General features: G+C 45.3%; 1 protein-coding gene across 5 annotated transcripts in view; it reads right to left on the bottom strand.

The window, feature by feature from the left end:
* The window catches only part of LOC137412972 (receptor-type tyrosine-protein phosphatase gamma), a 280,669-nt gene that overhangs the window by 164,014 nt on the left and 98,451 nt on the right, over positions 1-18,204 (bottom strand). For all 5 annotated transcript variants that reach the window (XM_078766398.1, XM_078766399.1, XM_078766400.1 and 2 more), the window contains 2 exons: positions 17,847-17,985; positions 17,398-17,441 (listed from right to left, as the gene is read on the bottom strand). In XM_078766398.1, coding sequence (XP_078622524.1) covers positions 17,398-17,441; positions 17,847-17,985 — 183 coding nt within the window. The remainder of the gene's footprint in view (positions 1-17,397; positions 17,442-17,846; positions 17,986-18,204) is intronic.

Raw genomic sequence — 18,204 nt, 5'->3', positions numbered from 1 at the left:
AACCTGCCTGTGGTGAGTGAGTGAGAGGCCCTTCGAGTTAGCTTCATCGCGTGAGATTCCAATGATTCTGAATGCTTTGGTTTCAACAGCGTGAAGACGAGCTAGTTGTGAGGCAGGAGCACCAGCCCAGAGGGGAGAGCAGTATTCCATTGAGCTGCAGATGAAAGCCTTGTATGTGGTGAGGAGCTCAGGTGTGCCAAGGAAGGACTTCGCACGACGGAGGATGCCCAGTCAGCGACTGGCTTTGGAGGCCAGATTTGAAATGTGGTTTTCCCAGGAAGGATCATGGCAGATAGTGAGACCCAAAAGCTTGAGTGACAGAACTTCTTGGAGAGGATTATTCAGAAAGTGGATGGGAGGGTTGTCCAGTCAGTCTTTTCGGAGAGACATCGTAAGAGTGTGAGATTTGTCATGTGGAGTACTGCTCTCCCCTCTGGGCTGGGGCTCCTGCCTCACACCTAGCTCGTCTTCACGCTGTTGAAACCAAAGCTTTCAGAATCATTGGAATCTCCTGCGATGGAGTTAACTCCGAGGGCCTTTCACTCACTCACTGCAGGCAGGTTGGTGGGGTCTTTGGTGTGGTCTTTCTGTCTTCTACCGACTCCTCTCCGGCCGTGCTCCCCCAGCTCTCTATGTGCTGCCCAAATATTCCTACAAGTCGCACAAAATCTGCCAGCAACCATCTTATGGTTAAACTGCCAAAATCAAGAATGTCTGCTCACCTTCACTCTTTCATTCCTCTTTTCTCCCGCCTCTTGAACAAACTCCCCCACTCTCTTCAATTCCACTCCTCCCTCCAGGTCTTTAAAACAGCTGTTCACCACCATCTCTTATCTTCCCCCATCGAAAACCTTGATCTTTTCTACACCCGCTAATTCACCCCAGATCCACTTTGTTGAAATTCCAACTTCTTTCATGGAAGTCCTTGAAGTGTCCATGTGTTTAATACCTCTCCCACCTCCCCCCAAGCCCTCTCCCTCCCACAGATCTCTCGATGTCACTGCTCTCAAATGTTGTGTTTGTGTCCTTCCCCCTCTCTCCCCATCTTGTCTACTGCTCCCCTTATTATATATTTCATGTGTTGGTTTGACTTTTTGTGCGATTAATGTTAGCTCTTTCACGAGCCTCGATCTTGTATATAAAAAAAAAGAAATCACCTGCTTGAAATCTAATTATTTCTAACAACTTCTAAAAGGTGCCAATAATATTGCCCGGGCCATTTTAGGATTTCTGTGTGGAATAAGCCAAGATTTAGTCATTTTTTCAGCTTTTTTGTTTTGTTCCACTGCAAACCAAAGAAATACATATGTGGGTCCAAAAAGATTTTTACTGCATAGCCGAAAGGGTTTGTTTTTACTGCATAGTTACTCCCGCCAGGGAGTAATGCATTCGATCGTGTCCGTGTGTGTGTGTGTGTGTGTGTGTGTGTGTGTGTGTGTGTGTGTGTGTGTGTGTGTGTGTGTGTGTGTGCACGTATGTGTGTTCGTATGTTTGTGAACAAGATATCTGGAAAAGTTCTGAACGGATTTGGATAAAAGTTGGTGGGATGATTGCACTTGGGATAAGGAAGAATTGATTAGTTTTTGGTGAAGCTCAGGATATTATTCCGGATCCAGGAATTTTTTGAAGGATTTTTTACCATTGGAAGATAGGGCTCAGCAGTGGCCACCCACGGCGGGAGTATGCGCCCTACTGAGTGGCGTTCTAGTTTTTACATTTTATTTTCATACTTACTTACATTTTATTTTATTTTATTTTACATACTTACATTTTACTTTTTTTTTTATGAAACATTTTTACTGCATAGCCATCTAGAACAGTGTTTGTCCATCCGTATGTATGTCCCCTCAAACGTATACCAATTAGAGCTGACATGAGATGTGCATGGAAGAGGTTTCGGGCACTGAGTGGCGTGCTGACGAGGAGGGGAGTGTCGTTGAAGCTGAAGGGAAAGGTGTGCACTGCATGTGTGAGAAGTGTTATGATTTATGGGAACGAGACATGGGTAATGAACGTAGAGCAGCAACGAAGGATGGAAAGGGTGGAAATGCGAATGGTTCGATGGATGTGCGGAGTATCGTTGAGAAAGAGGAAGACAAATGATGAATTGCGAAAGATGATGGGAATGGAGCCTGTGATGGATGATGTGAAGAGGAACAGGTTGAGATGGTTTGGTGATGTGTTGAGGAAGGATGAAAGTGACTGGTTGAGAAGAATGATGGAAATGAATGTCGCAGGGAGGTAGAGGACGGGGAAGACCGAGAAAGACTTGGCTAAAGGTGGTGGAAGAAGAAATGCGGGCAAGGGGGTAAACAAGGGGAGATGCAGAAAATAGGGCAAAATGGAGAAGATGGTCATGGGGCCCGCAAGGCTAACCCCCGCTCTAGCAGGGAAAATGGCAATAAAATGCCTGTTGTATATTGTCGAACCTGTCACATATCACAATCGCCATGCTCTACCTTCACGTTTTTCATTCAGTGTCAAACACAAACAAACCAATTGTTAAAATGACCATCAAATATCGATTACTGGCACAGCGATCCAAGATAATGATACCGGCCTGAGCCGATTACTGATACAGCGATCCGTGATAATGATACCGGCCCGTGCCGATTATGGTACAGCGATCCATGTTAATGATACCGGCCTGTGCCGATTATGGTACAGCGATCCATGTTAATGATACCGGCCTGTGCCGATTATGGTACAGCGATCCATGTTAATGATACCGGCCTGAGCCGATTACCGGTACGGCGATCCGTGATAATGATACCGGCCTGTGCCGATTATGGTACAGCGATCCATGTTAATGATACCGGCCCGTGCCGATTATGGTACAGCGATCCATGTTAATGATACCGGCCCGTGCCGATTATGGTACAGCGATCCGTGATAATGATACCGGCCCGTGCCGATTACTGATACAGCGATCCGTGATAATGATACCGGCCTGTGCCGATTACTGATACAGCGATCCGTGATAATGATACCGGCCTGTGCCGATTATGGTACAGCGATCCGTGATAATGATACCGGCCTGTGCCGATTATGGTACAGCGATCCATGTTAATGATACCGGCCCGTGCCGATTATGGTACAGCGATCCGTGATAATGATACCGGCCCGTGCCGATTACTGATACAGCGATCCGTGATAATGATACCGGCCTGTGCCGATTATGGTACAGCGATCCATGTTAATGATACCGGCCTGTGCCGATTATGGTACAGCGATCCATGATAATGATACCGGCCTGTGCCGATTATGGTACAGCGATCCATGTTAATGATACCGGCCTGTGCCGATTATGGTACAGCGATCCATGATAATGATACCGGCCTGTGCCGATTATGGTACAGCGATCCATGATAATGATACCGGCCTGTGCCGATTATGGTACAGCGATCCATGATAATGATACCGGCCTGTGCCGATTATGGTACAGCGATCCATGTTAATGATACCGGCCTGTGCCGATTATGGTACAGCGATCCAAGATAATGATACCGGCCTGTGCCGATTATGGTACAGCGATCCATGTTAATGATACCGGCCCGTGCCGATTATGGTACAGCGATCCATGATAATGATACCGGCCTGTGCCGATTATGGTACAGCGATCCATGTTAATGATACCGGCCTGAGCCGATTACCGGTACGGCGATCCGTGATAATGATACCGGCCTGTGCCGATTATGGTACAGCGATCCATGTTAATGATACCGGCCTGAGCCGATTACCAGTACGGCGATCCATGTTAATGATACCGGCCTGAGCCGATTACCGGTACGGCGATCCGTGATAATGATACCAGCCTGTGCCGATTATGGTACAGCGATCCATGTTAATGATACCGGCCCGTGCCGATTATGGTACAGCGATCCATGTTAATGATACCGGCCTGAGCCGATTACCGGTACGGCGATCCGTGATAATGATACCGGCCTGTGCTGATTATGGTACAGCGATCCATGTTAATGATACCAGCCTGTGCCGATTATGGTACAGCGATCCATGTTAATGATACCGGCCTGAGCCGATTACCAGTACGGCGATCCGTGATAATGATACCGGCCTGTGCTGATTATGGTACAGCGATCCATGTTAATGATACCGGCCCGTGCTGATTATGGTACAGCGATCCATGATAATGATACCAGCCTGTGCCGATTATGGTACAGCGATCCATGTTAATGATACCGGCCTGAGCCGATTACCGGTACGGCGATCCGTGATAATGATACCGGCCTGTGCTGATTATGGTACAGCGATCCATGTTAATGATACCGGCCCGTGCCGATTATGGTACAGCGATCCATGATAATGATACCAGCCTGTGCCGATTATGGTACAGCGATCCATGTTAATGATACCGGCCCGTGCCGATTATGGTACAGCGATCCATGTTAATGATACCGGCCCGTGCCGATTATGGTACAGCGATCCGTGATAATGATACCGGCCTGTGCCGATTACTGATACAGCGATCCGTGATAATGATACCGGCCTGTGCCGATTATGGTACAGCGATCCATGTTAATGATACCGGCCTGTGCCGATTATGGTACAGCGATCCATGTTAATGATACCGGCCTGAGCCGATTACCGGTACGGCGATCCGTGATAATGATACCGGCCTGTGCTGATTACTGATACAGCGATCCGTGATAATGATACCGGCCTGTGCTGATTACTGATACAGCGATCCATGTTAATGATACCGGCCTGTGCCGATTATGGTACAGCGATCCATGTTAATGATACCGGCCTGAGCCGATTACCGGTACGGCGATCCGTGATAATGATACCGGCCTGTGCCGATTACTGATACAGCGATCCGTGATAATGATACCGGCCTGTGCCGATTATGGTACAGCGATCCATGTTAATGATACCGGCCTGTGCCGATTATGGTACAGCGATCCATGTTAATGATACCGGCCTGTGCCGATTATGGTACAGCGATCCGTGATAATGATACCGGCCTGTGCCGATTACTGATACAGCGATCCGTGATAATGATACCAGCCTGTGCCGATTATGGTACAGCGATCCATGTTAATGATACCGGCCTGTGCCGATTATGGTACAGCGATCCATGTTAATGATACCGGCCTGAGCCGATTACCGGTACGGCGATCCGTGATAATGATACCGGCCTGTGCTGATTACTGATACAGCGATCCGTGATAATGATACCGGCCTGTGCCGATTATGGTACAGCGATCCATGTTAATGATACCGGCCTGTGCCGATTATGGTACAGCGATCCATGTTAATGATACCGGCCTGAGCCGATTACCGGTACGGCGATCCGTGATAATGATACCGGCCTGTGCTGATTACAGGTACGATGATCCATGATAATGATACCGACCTGTGCAGATTACAAATACTGATCTCACTTTAAAACAAAATCTTTTAAATTCAGGTTGAAGTAGTTGGAAGTAAAATAATCGTTATCATCATGGGGAACAAAAGCCCCATGTGGGAATACTTTTAGTTGAACAATCCATGCTTCACTCCCTCTTCAATCCCTCCATAAATCAATCCATCTTTCAACCCTTCTTTAACTCCAGCTATCCATCCAATCGCCGGTTCCTCACCCTTTAGCTTCCAAACAATAACTCTGTCCTCACGATCCTGCTTCTTTTGCCTCTCAAACAAGATAACTCCCGTGGAAAACTTTCCTCACGTGAATCCACCTTTCGTTTCTCCATCCCAAACCCCGTAACTCCCATGGGAAACTTCCCTTTCGTTCCTCCATCCCAAACCCCGTAACTCCTACAGGAAACTTCCCTTTCGTTCCTCCATCCCAAACCTCGTAACTCCTATAGGAAACTTCCCTTTCGTTCCTCCATCCAAAACCCCGTAACTCCCATGGGAAACTTCCCTCACATCAATTCACCTATTCGTTCCTCCATCCCAAACCCCGTAACTCTCATGGGAAACTTCCTTCACATTAATCGACCTTTCGTTTCTCCATCCCAAACCCCGTAACTCCCATGTGTTACGGATTCGTCACTTCCGTCTTGTGGTTTTCATCCACTGGAAGCATTTTTAGTTTCATATACTATTATTGTTATAGTTTGAGTGTGAAATGGAGACAACTGTCTTCAAAGGTAAAAATTAGTGTTTCAAAAGAAAAACGAAATGGATCGGGAGAAACCTGAAGAGGAAGAAGAAGAAGCTGAAGCGGTTCAAGTGAGATCGGGAAAGAAAGGCCGATCTGCTTCGAGGTGTCGAGCGAATGCTGGTGGACGTTTGTCACGAGTGAATATTGGTTTCCCCAGGAAAGGGATTCCTGTGACAGAGTCGTTATCGCTGCGGCAGATAAACCTGCGTGACGGGTTTTGCGGTTGGTTCCGAAAGTGAATCATCGCGGGAGAGCCAGTGCGCGTCCATTACGGGCCCGTCCACCATTTCACCTCACACCAGCCATTTCACCTCGCACCAGCGATTCGCCTGGTTCTCGTGTGTGTCGTGGATTTCGTTTGGGAATTCGCGGTTCTCCGCTTGGGAGCCGCTGATCGTTCATGTCAGCGTCATTGTCTGGTAAACTGAAGGTGTGAATTCCCAGTCGCCTTTTGGGTGAACTTTTGCCTGACCGACGTCGGCCCAACACCTCACCAAGCGGCTCTTCGGCAGCGTCGACTGTCAGCCGTCCTGGGTTCAGGTCTCAGTACGACCTGTTTTCTTGTGATCACCGGAGCGTCAATCGACTTTGGGCCTGGTGTCATGAAAGTGACTTTGGGGGTGTTACAGTTCGCTCACGTGGAGTACCGTGAGTTATTGAGTTACGAAACTGGTGGTACCATCATAGGAAGTATATGGTGTTTGATGTGCAATTGAGGTTTTATTGTACTTGTGCACATTGTTATTATTGTGTGATATTAATACAATACTTTGGTTTTGCAACAATTGATTGGTGTGGTTTCACCATTGGTCATTGGCACACATAATAGCACATCTTTCTGCTGTGACTCCTTTCGGGGCTCGGAGGTACACCGTGACCGGGATTTGGGGAGGAGCACGTAACAGAAATTGGGGGCTCGTCCGGGATAGAATTCCCGAACATTCCCAAAATTCCCAAATTTGGAATTTTCTAACATTCCCAAATTTGAATTTCTGAAAATTTGGAATTTTTTGTGTGAAGGTTAACAGCTGCTAACTAATAGTCACCATGGTGTTTGACATAGAAAAGTTCACGACGTCCCCTAATGAGGCACAGTTCCAGGCGTTAAAAAGATCGGAACTCATGATATTGGCCAAATATTATAACTTGGAGGTCCGAGTTAGAATGAAGAAAGCAGAGATTCAGACATTGGTGGTAGAATCTCTAGTGGGACAAGGAACATGGGAAGAGGTAGCCTTGGATTGGTTACCAGAATGAATGAATGAATGATTGTTTTAAGGCCATTTTCCCCACTAGAGCGGGGGTTGGCCTTGCGGGCCAGGTGACAATCATGGTTCCCTGTTTGAGGCAATGTTTTTATGGCCGGATGCCCGCCAACCCTTAGTCGCCTCCTACGATGCGCAGGGATACGGTGTACCGATTCTAAACCGGGGTACACACCAGGATCATTCATCCCAGCAAGCTGGTACTCAATTTGCCGACCTCGGAAGGATGACAGGCTGAGTGAACCCCCCTGGCGTTAATTCAGCGATCGATCGGGATTCAAACCCAGGATCCTAGGATCCCAAGCCTGCATCCTAACCGCTAAGCCAACACCAGGCTTAGGTAACCAGGATTGGTTACCAGAGGAAAAAGGAAATGTGGAGCTCCGGAAAACGGAGATGCAACTGCAGAGCCAGGAAAGGTTAAAAGAGTTGGAATGGAAAGCAGAAAAGGAAAGAGCAGAGGAAAGAGCAGAAGAAAGGGCAGAGGAAAGGAAAGCAGAAAAGGAACTCGAGGAGAGAAGAGCAGAGGAAAGAGCAGAGGAAAGGAGAGCCGAAAGGGAGTTAAAGGAACGGGACATGGAGTATCAGAGGGAACTTAAACTCAAGGAGCTTGAATTACTGGGGGAACGGAGAGAAGTAGTATCCATGCTGGCTAATTCGACAACCAGTCAGAACTCTTAGGATGTTGGTAGGCATGTGAGGTTGGTTCCACCCTTCAATGAAAAGAAGGTAGCCAAGTTCTTTTTACACTTTGAGAAGGTGGCTCAAATGTTAAAATGGCCTGTGGGGTCATGGACTATGTTAGTACAAAGTGTTCTGGTGGGTAAAGCTCAAGATATCTATTCGGCTTTACCGATTGACCAATGTGCAGATTATGAGATGGTGAAGAAAGCCATTCTCAAAGCCTATGAATTGGTCCCTGAAGCTTACCGACAAAAATTTAGGAATGCCAGGAAGAGGGAGAGTGAGACCCATGTGGAGTTTGCCAGAATGAAGGAAACTATGTTTGATAGGTGGTGTGACTCGAAGGAGATTGGGAAAGACTTCAACCGTTTACGACAATTGATCTTGGTGGAGGAATTCAAACAGTGTGTCCACGTGGACATTAAAGTGCATCTGCATGAAAACAAGTACAAAAAGTTTTAATTAAAACAAAAGCTGCGTCGATGTTACACAATGCCTAGATGCAGCTGTGCCTATAACGTCGATGTTATAGGCACAGGACATTCCTATTGATTCGATTACTTGATGTTATTTTTGTGCAAAGTGAAAATATATCTCGGCAATTTCCCGTGTGTGGCGACGAATTTTTAATATATCTTGGCATTTTCCCGTCTGTTATTTCAGGCGGTGTATGACTGACCATGCCGCGATTTTAAAAATATATATCTCGGCAATTTCCCGTGTGTGGCGACACGTGAACGAAGCTATGCTCCTCTCTCCACATTATTGTGACGACGTATAAATTAAATATTTCATCGTGACGATTGTCATCAAATGGACGAATTTTTAATATATCTCGGCATTTTCCCGTCTGTTATTTCGGGCGGTGTATGACTGACCATGCCGCGATTTAAGCAAAATATATATATCTCGGCATTTTCTCGTATCTTATTTCGGGCGGTGTATGACTGACCATGCCGCGATTTAAAAAATATATATATATCAATGGACTTGAAGTTACAGGCCTTTGAGAATTCATTTCGTTCTATAAAGGGCAACTTTCATCGGATTTTCTTCCCGTTTTTTTTCAACCGAGTCTAAAACTATGTTAGCGACTGTGAAAAATGAAATGATATATCGAATTTGATTTGAAATAAAACTGTGTGAGAGAGGAAGACACCACGGGCCTACAAAACAGGCCTCAAAGCTATGCGAGTTAATAAAATGGCGGATATTTGTTTATATGAAGGCTCTCCCAGAATGGGTGGAGCTATGGTTCCCAGAATGGGTGGAGCTTTGAGGTTTTGTCTTCTCTGCAAGAACAAGAAGAAGAACAAGAAGAAGAAGAACAACAACAACAACAGCAGAGGGCACTCTATGAGCAGCGTTTGCGACGCGGCTAAAAATGTACCGGAGTTGTATGAGGCAGCAACAGTGGCAGATGACTATGCCTTGACACACCGGATGGGGTTCCACAAACCTAACTTCCCACCTAGAGTTAAGCCAGGGGAGTTACGGTAAATCAGGTTCGGAGAATAAATTTTCATGGAGGCGGCCTAGAGAGGACTATGGGGACAATTCTGATGCCACGATTTTTAGGGATCAGAAGACTGCAGTTCCAAGGCATACCTATCTTCCGGGGGGCCCGAGGCAGACCACGAGTTTTTCCTCCGGGCCGACACGCTTTTTGCAAGAAACCTGGGCATTTGATGTCCCAATGTTACGCCCTGAAAAGGAAAAATCAGGATCGGAGTCAGGCGAGTGCAACTCCAAATGCGTTGGCTAATGTGAGAAATCGTCCTTGGAGGACAATGCCTTGTGAATGTTCCCGTGCCAAAGTTACGGCATCACAGAATGACCTTGTCCAAGAGGGTTACAAACCTTTTATTTCCGAGGGGTTTGTATCCCTCGATGGGGACTTAACTAACCAGAGACCTGTTAGGGTATTGAGGGACACAGGAGCACATCAATCTTTGATGCTTGAGGGCATTTTGCCATTGTCGGAGAAGACAGCAACGGGGGTTAGTGTTCTCTTACAGGGGGTTAGTGGCTATGTTAAAGCTCCTCTTCATGTCATCCATTTAAAGTCTGAGTTGGTGTCAGGACCGGTTACTGTGGGGTTACAAGCCACTCTTCCTGTAGAGGGAATCTCTTTTATTATCGGGAATGATTTGGCCGGGGGTCGAGTTTCTGGTAATCCGATGTTGGTTGAAAAGCCCAGCATGGAAAATAACACCACAGTTAGAGCAGGAGATTCCGGGCATCTTTCCATCCTGTGCAGTGACTCGTGCTATGGGTAGGAAGTGCTCTGAAGAGAAGGAGAAGGAAGGTGATGTGGATTTGGGTTCATATGGATATTGGAGGAAAAGTCTGGAAGAGATAATAGGAAAGGGAGTGCCATCAAGGAACCTAAGGAAAAGGTGACATCTGGTCCAAAAGAGAAAATGGAGTGTCCGTCGGAGACATCTGGGAACAAGGCTGAACAAACGGTGCTTGTCCGAAAGAGACTTGTTGAAGAACAACACAGAGATTCGGAGCTCCAGAGTTTGTTTGGTAAAGCCATTACAGAGGAAGAGGCTATGAAGATACCTGTTGGTTACTTCATGAAAGGGGAAATACTCATGAGAAAATGGAGACCACCCGGCGGTGCCAGCAAATGATGAGTGGAAAGTTCATTACCAAATTGTGGTGCCACCGCCGAACCGGAAGGAGATATTGAGTTTGGCACATGAGACACCTTTGGCCGGGCACCTTGGAGTGAACAAGACATGACAGAATTTTGGTACATTTTTTCTGGCCAGGATTGCGACGTGATGTGGTGGGTTTCTGTAAATCTTGCCATTCTTGCCAGCTGGTGGGAAAACGTAATGAGAAAGTCCCCTCTGCACCTTTAAAACCAATTCCAGCTTTTGAAGAGTCATTCAGCCGAGTCATTATTGACTGTGTAGGCCCTTTACCAAAAACTAAGGCTGGACATCAGTATTTGCTGACCATCATGTGCACTTCCACGAGGTTCCCAGAAGCAGTGTCTCTTAGAAAAATTACTGCGGCAGTTATTGCGAAGGCCTTGATTAAATTTTTCACTTTGGTTGGCCTACCTAAGGTCATCCAGTCTGATCAGGGTTCCAATTTCATGTCAACGCCTTTTCAGCAAGTGGTACACCTGGTGGGAGTTGAGCAAGTAAGATCAAGTACTTACCATCCCGAGATCCAAGGGACCTTGGAAAGGTTTCACCAGACATTGAAGAATATGATCAGAACGTACTGTTTTGAATGTGACAAGGATTGGGATGAGGGAATACCCTTATTGTTGTTTGCTACGAGGGAATCTGTTCAGGAGTCATTGGGATTCAGTCCTTTTGAACTTGTGTTTGGACACGCAGTTCGAGGACCATTGAAATTGGTGAAAGAACAGTGGCTACAGGAGGAGTCACAGTCAACAGTGGTAGAGTATGTGTCAACGGTTAGGCACAGATTGGCAAAGGCTTGTGAAGTTGCGAGAGGAAACTTGAAAGTGACATAGGATAAAATGAAAGTGAGACATGACAAGAAATCTCAGATAAGAAATTTCAGTCCTGAGGCCCGGGTGTTAGTGTTGCTTCCTGCTCCAGCTCAGCCACTACAGGCTAGGTATTTTGGTCCCTATGCAATCGAAAGGAGGGTTAATGAAACAGATTACGTGGTGACAACTCCCGACCGACAGAAAAAGCGGCAACTGTGTCATGTCAACCGACTGAAGAAATATTATGAGAGGAAACCTGTGGAAAAAATGGTTCCTGTCTCACCTGTAGTCGGGGTGCAAGAGAATCCAGAGATAAAAGTCTTCATCACAACCCCTTAACCTTCATTCAAAAAATGAAAAATAAAAATCAGAGGTTGATGAGATGGAGTTTGTCTCTGCAGGAGTTCAACTTGGAAATTGAGCATGTAAAGGGCAGGGACAATGTCGTTGCCGATGCTTTAGCCAGAGTGAACTAACTTTGAAAATTCCTGGAGGTTGTTCGGAAGTTTTGTTGCTTTCTTCTGGGGAATATTAGTTATTATTGGCTCACGTGAGTTGATCAGCCATAGGTTGATTGGTAGTTTAAGGGGTGAGTTTTACTTTTGGTTGTTAAAGAGGGTTTTTGCATGAAAAGAAAGTTTTCACGATGTTCAAACTTTCTTTCTTGAGGGTGGGGAGTGTTACGGATTCGTCATTTCCGTCTTTGTGGTTTTCATCCATTGGAAGCATTTTTAGTTTCATATACTATTATTGTTATAGTTTGAGTGTGAAATGGAGATAACTGTCTTCAAAGGTAAAAATTTGTGTTTCAAAAGAAAAACGAAATGGATCGGGAGAAACCAGAAGAGGAAGAAGAAGAGGCTGAAGCGGTTCAAGTGAGATCGGGAAAGAAAGGCCGATCTGCTTCGAGGTGTCGAGCGGACGCTGGTGGACGTTGGTCACGAGCGAATTTTGGTTTCCCCGGGAAAGGGATGCCTGTGACAGAGTCGTTATCGCTGTGGCAGATAAACCTGCGTGACGGGTTTTGCAGTTGGTTCCGAAAGTGAATCATCGCGGGAGAGCCGGTACGCCTCCATTACGGGCCCGTCCGCCATTTCACCTCACACCAGCGATTTGCCTGGTTCTCGTGTGTGTCGTGGTTTTTGCTTGGGAATTTGCGGTTCTCCGCTTGGGAACCGCTGATCGTTCATGTCAGCGTCATTGTCTGGTGAACTGAAGGTGTGAATTCCCAGTCGCCTTTTGGGTGAACTTTTGCCTGACCGACGTCGGCCCAACACCTCACCAAGCGGCTCTTCGGCAGCGTCGATTGTCAGCCGTCCTGGGTTCAGGTCTCAGTACGACCTGTTTTCTTGTCATCACCGGAGCGTGGATCGACTTTGGGCCTGGTGTCGTGACAGTGACTTTGGGGGTGTTACGGTTCGCTCACGTAGAGTACCGTGAGTTATTGAGTTACGAAACTGGTGGTACCATCATAGGAAGTATATGGTGTTTGTTGTGCAATTGAGGTTTTATTGTACTTGTGCAAGTTGTTATTATTGTGTGATATTAATACAATACTTTGGTTTTGTAACAATTGATTGGTGTGGTTTCACCATTGGTCATTGGCACACATAATAGCACATCTTTCTGCCGTGACTCCATTCGGGGCTCGGAGGTACACCGTGACCGGGGTTTGGGGAGGAGCACGTAACACATGGGAAACTTTCCTCACATGAATCCACCCTTTCGATCCTCAATCCCAAACCCTTAACTCCCATGGGAAACTTCCCTCACATGAATGCACACTTTCGTTCCTCCATCCCAAACCCCGTAACTCCCAAGGGAAACTTCCCTCACATTAATCCACCCTTTTATTCCTCCATCCCAAATGCCATAACTCCCATAGGAAACTTCCCTCACATGAATCCACCCTTTCGATCCTAACTCCCAAACCCTTAACTCCCATGGGAAACTTCCCTCACATGAATGCACACTTTCGTTCCTCCATCCCAAACCCCGTAACTCCCAAGGGAAACTTCCCTCACATTAATCCACCCTTTTATTCCTCCATCCCAAATGCCATAACTCCCATGGGAAACTTCCCTCACATGAATCCACACTTTCGTTCCTCCATCTCAAACCCCTCCCTCGTCCTTTCGCCTCCGAACACCTATTGACGTCATCGTGTGAGATAAACAACAGTTGCTTGGTAGGGGAGAGGAGGAGAGGAGGGGGAGAGGGAGGAGGGGTAGGGGGGGGGGGTGAGGGGGAGTCTGTTCTGATATCGATCCTATCCTGTACATGCCGTCATTGCGTATGCAAATATCAGACACTGAGCGAGGTTTTCAATGAGCTAGTTAGCTCACCGAGCACTTGCCTGCTATCTATGAGTAATGATTAATGGTCATCGATTATTGTCTTTATAATCAAGTAACTGACCAAATACAGAACTGGGATATCAGGAGGAACGCAAATAGACAAAGATGGAGTCATAAGGAGGAACTTGAACAGGATTTGTGTTTCAACTGATAGTCCTCTACCCACAAACCCATGCAGGCACAGCCAGGTGAACCCTACAAAAAGAATTTGCAATATTCATCCCTCCATAGGCAAAAAAAAAATGAGCAGGAAAGAAAGGAGACATGGAGGAAAAATAAACCATGCATAACACAAAAACACACACACACACACACACACACACGCACTCACACACACACACACATACACACACACACTTAAAGCAATCATCACAGAAACAATGTGCCACCACCTAACACAAAAAGGAGGACAAGAGGCAGAACAGAAGGCAGAACAGAGGATGTTACGGGACAATAGACCACCTACTACGGAACAAGGCCATACTCTAAAATTGCAATATGAGAAGAACCAAATTGTCCACAGCATGGATAGACTATAAAAAAGCTTGTCATAGTGTCCCACATTCATGGATGATAAAGTGCATGCAAATGTACAAGATAAATCCCCAAATAATCAAGCTGATTGAGAAAGCCATGGATCTATGGAATACCACACGAATCCTGCAGCATTCAGAAGGAAAGATTGAAATACCAACAGTAAAGATACGACGTGGGATATTCCAAGGAGACAGCCTTTCTCATCTCCTGTTTTGCCTGGCCCTGGACCCACGAAGTAACCTCATTAATGAGCAAGGATACGGATACACCTGAACATCCAATAAAAGAACATCCAAAGAAACAGGAAAGGTGAGACGCATCTACTGTATATGGATGATTTAAAACTCTTTTCACCGAACGACAAAAAATTGGCAGAACAATTGAAATTAGTGAAACGGTACTCCATCCACATTCAAATGGAATTTGGCCTAGATAAGTGTGGCAAGTGCACATTCGTACAAGGTCGACCAACAAAAACAGACAACATAAAAATCGACCTAGATACAACAATACAGGAGCTTGACAACGAAGCATCTTACAAATACCTTGGAGTAGAAGAGGACCACCAAATTTGTCATAAAATGCACAAAACAATTACCAAAGAATACCTGCGTATAACGAGGCTGATCCTGAAAACATATCTCACCCCAAGAAACAAAATCAAAGCCATAAACCAACTAGCAGTACCAGTGTTCCAGTACAGCTGCGGAATAGTAAACTGGCCACAAACGGATATCAAAAAACTAGATATAAAAACAAGGAAATGCCTCACTCTCCACAAAATGGTCTACAAAAATGAGTACATCCCAATAATGTACCTGCCGAGGAAAAAAGGACGTGGCAGCTTGATGGAACTCAATCAAATGCACAGACGGACAACTGTAGGATTAGCAGAGTACGTGAAAAGCTCAACAGACTACTGAATACATTTTGTGTACAAACATGAACACAACAAGCCAGAAAAGGTATCTCTCACTCACCTTGCAAAGAACTTCCAAAAACAGGTGCGAATAGAAGATGTCATGCACCAGCAACGAATACAACCCCAGCGATTTCAAAAAAGACAAAATAAAAATACATGACGACATATCAACAGATGTATAGTGAAAACTGGGAGAAAGACAAAAGAGTAGGAAAATATCAAAAATAATTGGACAAATTGAGGATAGACAAAGAAGGATCACTGGAATGGAATGGCTAAGAAGAGGTCAGCTCAACTGGGACGGTGAACGAATCATTATTAATGGCCAAGATCAAGGACACTACACCAATGGATTTAAAAAGATGGCGGGAGTGAGTCAATCAGACCAGTGTAGGTTCTGCAAGGTAGAAACAGAAAGCACAAGTCACCTTCTATCAGGATGTAAAAAAACTCATGTCAGAGCAGATGTACACCCAAAGGCACAACAAGGTTTGTAGAGTAATCCACTGGCACATCTGCTGAAATTTCAATATCCCAGTCCCATAAAACTCATGGAAACATGAACCAAAAGCAATCATTGAAAACAAGGACATAATGCTCACGTATGACCTGATGATTCCATCCAGCGTGAACATAGAAAACAAAGCATTGCGACCGGATATAGTACCCAGGAACAAAAAGTAAAATAAGGCATTGCTAATTGAGGTTTCTCTACCCAAAATAGCTCAGTAGCTGAAATGCACCAAAATTGTATCAGTGATAATTGGAGCAATGGGAATGACAAAGAACAAGATGTCATGCACCAGCTCTGCTCACCTTCACTCCTTCATTCCTCTTTTCTCCCGTCTCTGGAACAAACTCCCTCACTCTCTTCAATCCCACTCCACCCTCCAGGTCTTTAAAACAGCTGTTCACCACCATCTCTTATCTTCCCCCATCCAAAACCTTGATCTTTTCTACCCCCGCTAATTTCACCCCAATTCCACTTTTTTGAAATACCAACTTCTGTCCTGGAAGTCATTGGTGTCCTTGTGTTTTATACTTCTCCCTCCCCCCCCCCCCCCCCTTCCCATGCCTCCTCCCCCCAAGCCCTCTCCCTTCCACACATCTCCCTGCTCTCAAATGTTGTGTTTGTGTGCTTCACCTTCTCTCCCCATCTTGTTTTCCGCTCCCTCTTTTTATATATTTTGTTTGTCTGGTTGATTTGTTTGTGAAGTAAATGTTAGCTCTTTCACGAGCCTCGATTCAGTATACAAAAAAAAAAAAAAAAAAAAAAAAACCTCAAAAAGATCCTGCAAATTGTCCCTGGGAAAATTAACAAAATAAAAATCTCAATTTGAAGGCTGTATGTGGGGGGGGGGGAGGGGGAGGGCTCAGTGGAGATCCTGAAAAGAGCCCTCGGAAAAAAACTCGAGACCAACACAACTTCATATAACTTGGTCAATGAATCACAATCCTTCACCAAAGCGGGGATGGATACTTCGAGTCCTGTTAGGCCCACCCCGTTCCACCATCTGAAATCTAAATTATGGACATAACAATGAACGACACACACCTAACCTAACATAACATAAGTTATTCTGCAGGCATAAAGAAAGCGAGATGTATGTCGTGAATTACCATGTGTCAATGATGTGTACGTCATATATGAATAAGGGCAATTGGTCTATTACGTATTCTTGAAACCTGCTTAAAATGTTTTATTTACGGTGTAACCAATAGGGCAACGCCGTCTGGAACAGCGTTTGTTTGTCTGTCCGGTGTATGTATGTATGTCCCACACAAACGTCCACCAATCAGAGCTGAGGATCTGGTCACATGACAGGGGGACATCAGATCCTCCACTCAGCATATCCAAGTACGGCTACGCGACGCCGTTGTTAGACTATCGGTCTTATTTGATACCGATATACCGGTATATACTGGTATGAGCGCACCGATACATCAATATCGGGAAAAAATCGAAACCGTCAGAGCGTACTGGAGACACAATAAATAAATTATTGATTACTTACTGGTAATGATGTTGCATTTTCAAAATTCAAATTGGTCAGTTTGGCTGCAGGTAAAATATGAACAAGACAGAGCAATTAGAGTACTGAAGTACAGAAATAAAAACACATTTAGCAAGAAATAGAGTTTAAGAAGTTTGTCCCATATGATGAAAACATTAAATAAATCTTAGGCACAAACATGCTTTCATTGTTAAGTAGAACTAAACAGGGAAAATTAACATGGGAATAACATGGGAAAATAGTTTTACTTTTGTGGAAATTACTTTCTGCAATTAGTACCAGGGTCGGCACGCTGTAAACATTTTCCAACAAATAGAAAGTAATTACCGAATTGGTGATGTCATTAATCATGTGACTTGTTAATGACGATACGGGAAAATTAATGTAAAACTTTAACAAATGCTGGGACAGTCGTGCCAATGGGAATGCCAGAATATACAGAAACATACCCACTGTCGTGGTGTTTATCGTCACATTAGGCCAATGGACGATCGGAATGCTGAGGGGGCTAAACCACCCTCCTTCACACACCGCCCGCACCTGGATAGTGTATGTCTTGTTCAAATTGAGGCCTTTCAGACGTGCACCCTGAAGAAGAGTTCAAAAAATGTGAACGGTAAGAATGCAAATCAAATGGATATGCAAGCAGTTGGCAAATAATTGGGCAAAGTATTACTCCAGCTGATGATGATTATACATTGAAACCAATCTAATTGGTTGATATAGGCGTCACTGTCAAAAAACTGTCAAAATTAAAAAGGCCCCAACACAGCAACAGAGGAACTTTTAACAGGACGGTACTCTTTT

The sequence above is a fragment of the Myxine glutinosa genome, chromosome 12, assembly GCF_964187855.1.
Source record: "Myxine glutinosa chromosome 12, kmMyxGlut1.1, whole genome shotgun sequence".
NCBI classification, from domain to species: Eukaryota; Metazoa; Chordata; class Myxini; order Myxiniformes; family Myxinidae; genus Myxine; species Myxine glutinosa.
Note: the sequence above shows the minus strand (reverse complement) of the source record. Positions and strands in the feature narration are given on the sequence as shown.